The 9,304-nt window shown below is 33.5% G+C and overlaps 1 protein-coding gene across 1 annotated transcript; it reads right to left on the bottom strand.

Moving 5' to 3' along the window:
* Window positions 1–2,089: 2,089 nt before the first annotated feature.
* LOC117106133 (serine/threonine-protein phosphatase 2A activator-like) lies at window positions 2,090–9,304 on the bottom strand. The gene is made up of 8 exons (XM_033247480.1): window positions 9,158–9,304; window positions 8,091–8,177; window positions 7,324–7,449; window positions 6,585–6,802; window positions 5,266–5,390; window positions 4,834–4,931; window positions 3,848–3,955; window positions 2,090–2,855 (listed from the first exon to the last, which is right to left on the bottom strand). The coding sequence occupies exons 1-8, from the start codon at window positions 9,236–9,238 to the stop codon at window positions 2,781–2,783; spliced, it is 918 nt and encodes a 305-aa protein (XP_033103371.1). The 5' UTR covers window positions 9,239–9,304; the 3' UTR covers window positions 2,090–2,780.

The following is a 9,304-nucleotide window of genomic DNA, read 5'->3' as shown; positions in this document are numbered from 1 at the left end:
CTGTTAGTCTGTTTTTTGTGGCAGCAGCAAGAAGGGCCAGTGACAATAATTTAATATTTTTACTTGGCCTAGCGTAAATGTATTGTATATTCAACAATGTGTATTGGGTTTATTGCACTACCAATAGATTTTCTTACTTGAGGTGTTTTATTATATTTCATATTCTTTATTGATTTCACATTATAATTTGTAATGTGAAATGATACTATTTTGCATTTAAAAGCCATAGAATCGATTCTTGTAAAGGTTAAATATTTAATGATATGAAAATAAAAGTAATGCGATAAAACTTCCATTTTACAAATCTTTAATTTTAATTACAAAATATAGCATTAAATTAACATTATATGAATGAATAAATACATCATAAAATGTTATTTAGAGAGGAATGGTAAAATTGCTGTTACATATAGCATTTAATTACCATCATATAAATGAATAAATACAACATCATAAAAGGTTCTTTAAAGAGGAAGGGTAAACTTGCTGTATTATCATAAAGTACAGCCCTGTTGGTAAGATTTTCACAACCCCTCTGAGATTGGTAGTAAAGATCAAGCATATTTACACAGTAGCTAGGTAGAGTTAATTTGGTTATGTCTGTACATTTATATTCAGATTCACCAAGCTATGTATTAAAATCATGGTTAATACTGGTGAAAAGAGGATTTTGCTGGACTGAATAAATTGTATTTCATATTTGTAATTTTCCATTAATGTCTATACAGATGAAAAAATATATATAAATGTAATGTTCAAATCTGAAATTGAAACTGTTCTTTTAAGTTCTTACTTCCATTAGTTTTTTTTTAAATTTTTTATTATATATCTAAAATAGTAGTGTGTGGATGGTGTTTAATGTTTATGGTAGTGGTGATAAGAAATGAAGTTGTGTTTGTTATCTGAAAAAAATTGTAATGATACGGTACATTCTCTTTCTCTTTTCATCGTTTCAGCCGTTGGTACAAGAAAGAGAGAAGGAAATTCATCATCAGGTAAAATGGTGAAATCAAACTCAAGTGAATCTTTGCTTGCTGGTACTAATTTGACATCTTATCACCACAGTAAGTCTATTATAAACTAACATAAACATATATATTATATCTGTCTCTTATACACATCTAGATGTGTATAAGAGACAGCTTTCTCAATGTCTACTCGTGTTTTGAACGGGAAATTGTAGGATCAATAATGCTGTATTTCTATATTTTAATGAAGTAGATTCTTGGTTAGCAACAATAGTGGTTGTGTGTGTGAACTATTTAACGATGTAGAAATTTATCTTTTTATTATCTTAATAACCAATTTATGTATTCAGGTGTTCAAAGCAAGATGCAAAAATGTATCACATGTTTTCCTTTTTCAAAAATTGGAACATTTAGAAATAATATGAAATTCATATATATATATATATATATATATATATATATTAATTACATACTAGAGGAATTCAGGCTCTGTTTGAATTGAATTTCTATCGCTTGCTATATTAAAGTAGATGAAATCCGAAATCTGTCATTAAAAGACTTATCAGCAGTGGTGCAACGCCGGAGAGCACTCGGGGTGAAACCCCAGGCAAAGTGGATCTTGTAGATGCCACAGGCTCCTCTTACTACTAACCAGCAATGTAATACAGACCGTTGACCACTGTTTTTTTTTGGGAAAAAAGACACACTGGAACACTCCTACTAATAACCCAGCAAGTACAAGTTGATAATAGTCACACAATATTTTTTTTTGGGGGGGGGGGAATGACACTGTTATTACATTGCCTAATAATTTAAAAGAATTTCCACATTCATATACTATAGTTTGTTGGACTACCCAGCCTTGGCTCACTCCTGAGCAAAAGTACTTTGCGGACATGAAAGGTCTCTAATATTTCTCACCAATGCCTATCAAATTACAAGAGAGCATGTTTCTGTGAACCGAAATTTGTCCTAATAATCTTGTCTATGGACACTTCACAAACTCAATCATTCTCAAGATATAACAAAATGAAAGTTGGCTTAATAATGTGACAACTGAGATTGCACATTTTATAATCTACCCACATAATATCAACACTAACATTGTCCAATGCACCATATACTTTTAGGTTATAGAATATTTATTTTTATTTGTTTCTGACCATGAAAATAATCTTGGTTGTAAACTCACCCATACATTACTTTTAAGTAAGGGAAACAATTATATTTATTTAAATAAACAACTGAGGGCCCTTCCAGAAGGACAAAAGGATCTATCAACTAAGTAACCAAGCAAGTAAGTAAGTAACCAAGTAACAATCACACTTGGTACCTGACATCCATGACTGTTGTGTTGAAATCATTGGTAATAAAATGAAAACTGGCAAATGTTCCATTGAGCTCAGTACATGATGGCTCTGACTGGTGGTTGCACGCATTTTCCAAGCCTGACTTTCATAAACCATTTCAATAATGTCTTTATGATGCTTAAAAAATATATTAAAGTATGCAGTATACGTTTCACTCTGCCATACTAATTAGCAGTATTTTTTCCTTAGATATCAACAAGGAACAAAGCAGGTTTTGCAGGTTTGGTGTTTATTGTCTCTGATAGAAACACCAACCTTCAGCATCTATCACATCACAGACACTACCTCTTACGTTAACAAGACTCCACTCTGAGACAGCATGCTGAGGTTTACTCGGCAAGTGTACGATTTAACACTGTGCACATATTCAGTATCTTGTGCTGGTACAGTATACACTGTGTTCTAGCACTGACGATGCAGTTGAAAGTACATAGGTCATAGGTCATACTTCAGCAGGATTAATGGACAACATAGTGCCAAACGAGAAATGCTGTATAACTGGAAACTTCAGCAGAACCTGTGGGAAAACAGAAGATAATTTTAGAACTGTGAACACTGAATTCACTACAGGTATCTATAATAGCCTGTTAGGGTTTGTCACAAAATCCATGAATATCTCCTGCTTAGAAGAGTGCACATGCAATTACTAGCACCAGTACTCTCAACCAAGATCTACAAAATTAATTACCAAGCAATTTAATAATAATAATAATTTACATTTTTATAGCCCACATGCGCAGTACCTCTATTAAATTATAAAACAAAATGCTTAATAATTTAACAATAATGTAATAAGGTATGGTGGCAAACAGCACTAGGTCTCAAAGGGTCAACCATCTGCCCTGGCCTAGGTGGTGCAAACAAAGGAGAAGGTTTCACATTTGCCCTGACGACCAGGTGCTCCATATCTGCGACCAACAGACACAGTAGGCTGCGCTGATATAAAGACATTTTATTATACAATTACTTGTTGGAATAAATAGTTTTTTATTAGTGACTTAAATGTATCAATGGATTGTACTTGTCTTACAATTAGTAGAATACTGTTCAAATTGTGGGGAGATTATGAGGAGAAGGCATTGTTAGCGTAATTGATTGTAAAAGATGTTTATGTCTGTTAATTATCTTTTTATAATTTTACTTTAATATTATTAAATCTATTTGATTACAATTATTAAATAAAAATTGTTTGTTGTACAAAATAATTAAATTTTTAATATAATTATAGGCTTATATCACTAATTCTTATTATTATTTAAGCATTTCATGTATGTTAACTTAATGAGTTTTCAACAGTGATTAGTATTAAATTTTCAATATAATTAGGCCTATATCACTAATTCTTATTATTATTCAAGCATTTCATGTATGTTAACTTAATAAGTTTTCAACAGTGTTTAGTATTTGTAACTTTAACTTGTAAGTTTAATTTATCTTTAAATGTGTTTACTTGTATATCTGATTACAAATATTAAAATAACTGTGTTTTTTTGTATAGTATAGTATTACCTCTGCCTTATACATTTTTAAAAGTCCTGAGTTGACCTTTGTCCAATGTGGGATGGAGCTGATTCCCCACAGGATGTTGGAATGCTCTGCAAAGGGTCCAGTTTTTACCTGAAAAAAAAGGACAAATAGAAACATAATTTCGTCATCTTATATTGTGCATATTTGAACAAGCTAAATAGAACAATATTATTCTAGTAAATTTCATACAATCAATAGTGCACAAAAACTAAGGTTTAATAAGTAAATCGTAATGTCATCATTGTAACGCCAACATTATTTACATATCTCAAAGTATGCACTCATTTTTCATTAGTGTATGGTTAGCCTGTCCTTTTTTCAATTCATGTAAAACTAAATTCAAAAATTTCCTTTGGGAATCAAAACTTCATATAATAATTTCCACTAATGTATGATATGCAAATACTGTATAATAATTTCTCAATAATAAAAAAAAATTCTTTCACATCTAACAGCAAATACACTCACCACTTCCAGGATGGAATAAATGCTAAGAAACTATGACTACGTTTTCAGTAGGTGAGGAAGAAAAACCCTGCAGTGAATGGGTTTGAATGTGGGATTCTCGTATTGGACACCAAGCATCCCACCAAGCTCAAGCACATTTCCATTCCGATGAACAATGACATGGTTCTCCCAATTGAACTATTTTTACTGGTAAATTTGTCCATAAAATTTCAGCTATGCGAGTAAGTGTGAGGCATTACTCCTTTTGAATGGGGTTTAATGACTTTTTAAAAAAAACATCACAGTTTAGGCATAGACTGGAATGATGTTCATTAAATTTTACAAACTCAAACTTTTTACTGGCTGGCTGGTTATTTTTACCGGTAAAATTGATGGTTGAAACAACTTTGGGAAAGCACATAGCTAGACAGGTACATTGCTGATTAATTGCGACAAAAGTATATTGAAATAAATTTATTTCCTATTTGAAATAAAATGTTGAAGGCAATTCAAATTCTTACCTCATTTATATATGCTATACAAGCCATGAACATGAAATCATGAGATGATTTCTTGGCAACTACTGGGTCAATGAAGGCCTCTGGCTTCAATGAATGACCTGCAACAGATTTTAAAAATAAACAAAAATTAAAAGGAAGAATCGGTTTATATCAATACATCACAATTTCCACATTAGATAAGTTACACTTTTTTAAACAAAAGTTGTTTTTTTTTCCAATTATATGTTAATCAAACTTTTAATGTCTTGTGTAAAGTTTGGATTTTGTTTAGATATGTATCTCTGCTGAGATTTTGATATGAATAAAGAATTAAAAAAAAAAGTCTAGGTTACTATTAATGATTGTATAATTCTGATTTATGCTCAGTGATTTCAGGTCCAAGACCTTAAGGGGGCTAGGAATATTCATAAGCAAAATCTAGTTCGCACTTACTTATAAGCTGAGAGCTTCCCCAAATGAAAGGCAGGAACTGGAAATCATCCAAGCCCCACACACCATGACTACCAGCTGGCTCCATCTTATAAACAGTCTGTAACTTCCTCATTAATGTCAAATACCTGCATAAAAACAATCAGCTACTTATATGTCATATTGTTCATGTACTGTAATATTGTTGAATGACTTTACTTCCAACTTAAAGGTCAAGAGTATATATCTGGAGCTGGTTACATTAAAACGATTTGGTTTCCCAACCTCGAGGATGGGATTTCAATCCCTCGCTGTGCACTTCGCTTCCTTGAGCAAGGCACTTTACCTGCATTGCTTCCCTCCACCCTGGAGTATACCATAGGTACCTGGTTGGGTTGACTGCTACTACGCCAATATGTCAGCAACAAAGCATGTGGACCCAATTACCAGGGAAAACAAAGTGCTTCATATCTTAAGGAAAAGTGCTATATAAATACCAAATAACAAACAAACAATAATAAAAAAAATATTGGTAGAAGTGCATTTTGAGAGCAGTTTTAACTGCCTCAATGTAAAAGCTTGACAACCACCACAAAGCACATTTGTTGCATAGAAAAGTTGCAACAGAAAGAAAGCTCTGTGGGCATTAAAGCTTAGGTTGCATCAAAGATCCCTAGGGAAAGTGAGTACATTTTTCATGCTTATTACATATTAAAAAAACGCATAAAACGGCTGCACTCGGTGCCTGGCTGGGCCTACTGTAGGTCTAAGCTTGCCTATTGCTTTTATTGTTGTAAAAACACACCAAACAAAGCTAGCATTCTTTTTTGTCTTCTTCTCAATCCCTACATAGAAGTACAATGAAACATCATTTTTACAGTACATTTGCAAGAGTGAAATAGCACCAAACGGTTTTAATCTAAGTCTAGGCCTATCAATCTCAACAAAAAAAAAAGGGTCACCTGCTGGTCAACAAAACAGATGTTTTGATGTTGAAACACATTGCATTGTTGTCCATAATGTTGCAAGATGGGATAAAATATTTGGAGGGAATGTTAAGGTAATTTATCAGAGAAATATTGGAGAATTTTAATTGCTGTGGAAACACTGCTATAGATAGTTACATGAGAAAACAAGTGGATTTATACATGGGAAGCCAGCACAAGATGAAGTTGGCAGGCCTTTTCCAATGCAAATGATTTGTTTTATAGTTAGAGGTAAGAGCAATTTAGTGAAGTAAACCATGTAAAGTAAAAAACTGGTAGCAATTTATTGACTTTTGAATACACTTAACATAAAATAAAACATCTATTTTCATCTTAATAAAACAGTTATTAACCAACCTGCAGAACACCCTGAGAACGACAGCTTCATAATCTTGGTCCGTCAAGTACCGGAGTTTGAATAGACAACATAAAAATGATGCAAAGTTCATCTCATGGCCTGTTCCATAGTCAATTCGTGTACTGTTCCCAAAGCCATCATTAAAATAGCCTTGTAATTCTATAATAGACGACCAATCTTTTTCTTCTATAATATTCTTCAGTAGGGTTTCTGAATTCTAAAAACATTGAACATTCTTTATTCCTACGTTGATACAATTTATCATTGACAGTGTCATGTTTATTTCATCTACAATATAGAACATACATAGATCACTTGTGATTTATATATATATAATATACATAGGACACCCATATTATGGAACACTATTTTTGGTCCCAAAGGTGCCCCTTTAATAGGGGTTCTACTGTGTTTTAATGGCATCAAGTCTGACTACCACCATTCACCATTCAATTTTTTTTTTTAAAGACTTTATGAATTTTTAATTTTTATAAAAATTTATTACAAAAAAAAACCCCTTTTTAATATTTTTCCAAAAGATGTCTCTGGCAGGATTCAAGCCTGCAACCTCTCGTCTAGGGTGTCTCTCAAACGTGAACATAGCCCAGCCTCATAAAAAGACTTGGAATGGGGACATTAGGACTCCAATTATGGGACCACCCTTATCAAATACAATATACACTGATAAAAATGAATAATGCACAAATAAATTGGTGGATAGAAATTCAAAAGGCTTACTACTGTGAGTCTTTCAAGCCATGTACGGTATGCTTTGTTACCAAAACGTTGTGGCTGATCTACTGGCGGTATCTCATCTATCCACATACTGAGAGTGTCTAGAAGCTCAAGTAACTTCTTACATTGCTGCGTAGAAAATAACAATGTTTTATAACAGACCTGTACTTTAAATATAGAGAACCACTCTTTTGGGACACCCTATTAAGGGGATACTACTATATAAGGGGACAATTTTTTAGCTGTGAATTGAGAAAAAAAAAACCATATCGTTTAACAATATGTTAGGGGAAAACCCTATTTAAGGACACCTTTTAATAGGGGTTCTACTGTATTAGAATTGCATCAAGTAACAGCCTCACTACCACCATACAGCACAGACACAAACAAATCCAGACAAGTGATTCCGAACTCCTTCCACTAAAGCCAGGCACACTCTGCACTGTATGACCATCGGCTGGCTCAAAATAAAAACGCAAGCCTCTGTCTGTGCCTAAAGCCAGGCACTTATTGCGCCGTATTAAGACAAATCCAACCCTGCTCCCTGTTAGACATGTGAAGTCATCTGCTGACTGACTGTGGCAGTTTCAACTGATCATTAAAAACGATACATTACGAGCATCATGGACTTGCATTTTGCATGGAATTGAACGTCAGACGCTGGCAGTTACTAGAAAAATGAGATAGATATGATTGCTAAAATTCTCGTATCAAAAACTACTACTCTCTTTAACAGTATCAAGGTCACAAAAAACTATTATTATACTCACTGGTGTCTCTTCAATATCATCTGAAACTTTCTTGCCTTTTACAGCATTATTCAGAGTTTCTATGAAAGCCTGGTATTCCTTGAAAGCCTATGAAAAATGTAAATGAATAAATTATGTATATATATATATATATTATATATATATTTTTGTTTTTCTGCCCCTATATTTTTCAGTGATGAGTTAGGGATGGGTGAGGAGGGCAAACAAGCACTTTTTTTTTGGCCTGATCTTGTATCCTGTTTTCATGTGTTTTTGTACATACTTTTCTGTCCGGCACTTTGGTCACTTTCCGTATAAACTTTGTCCGAAAAAGGACCAATATCAAACATGTACAGAACATAAATTAAAATATCGCGTCAATCTACATTCTACAACTAGAATGCGTTTCAAAATTAACGTGCAATGCATAACAATTTTCCCCATAACCTGTGAAATCATGTCAGGTTGCGTCGTACAACACTGTTTGAGTCTATAAATTCAGATAAAACACAGAATTGATCATTTACAAGAATCTAATAACTTTTAATCCCTAAGAAGACACAGACTGATTGAATCAATTCAGCAGCTTAGCTCAGTCGGCTAAACCAAGGTAGCCAAGTCTGTGTGTGAACCATGGAGATTTTTGTTACCTGGTTCAAGTCCATTCGCTGCTCTTCATGTATTTTGGCTATAAGTTTCAACAGTGCATGATCTATTGGATAATACATTTAGGGAGTGTGTGCAATATGGATATGGCACATGTGCACATTAAACAAATAGGTACATTCATTGGAAGTGTAGGGTTCTGTCTCTCAGTGTACTTTGCAATTTACATAAAAAAAATAATCTGAGTGGAAATAAGTCTTCTGACTTATGGTTTACCCTTGGGTGGATCTTACTCTCACACTGAATATGTCCACTCATCCATACCTCCAAATTCTCAAATTGATTACACAAGCCAATTGCAGGGAACTCTACATGCAAAGATACTGTATGTAAGCAGGGTGTCACTGAATTGGAAACTGAAAAATGCAACGGATGCAATTTAATCACAAAATAATAACATTTATCATTGATGGCAAACTCACCTGTGATTTCTGCCATCTAGAAAGGTCTGCAATTGTTTTTATCTCCTTCTTCAGCAGAGTATATGCATGAGAAGACGACATGACTAGAGAGGAAACAAAACCACTATTATATAGTCCTAGGATTAGAGACCTAGGCCCAGACTGTAT

Source organism: Anneissia japonica, unplaced genomic scaffold, assembly GCF_011630105.1.
Source record: "Anneissia japonica isolate Jap-2015-1 unplaced genomic scaffold, ASM1163010v1 scaffold288036_len564833_cov171, whole genome shotgun sequence".
NCBI lineage: Eukaryota > Metazoa > Echinodermata > Crinoidea > Comatulida > Comatulidae > Anneissia > Anneissia japonica.
Note: the sequence above shows the minus strand (reverse complement) of the source record. Positions and strands in the feature narration are given on the sequence as shown.

Bases quoted from the DNA above. Each gene is read 5' to 3' on its own strand.
- LOC117106133 (XM_033247480.1), bottom strand. From the start codon at position 9,238: ATGTCGTCTTCTCATGCATATACTCTGCTGAAGAAGGAGATAAAAACA. The intron at 8,178-9,157 runs GTGAGTTTGCCA...CATTTTTCATAG, and splicing joins CTAGATGGCAGAAATCACAG to GCTTTCAAGGAATACCAGGC. The intron at 3,956-4,833 runs GTAAGAATTTGA...CTTTTTTTTCAG, and splicing joins GTATAGCATATATAAATGAG to GTAAAAACTGGACCCTTTGC.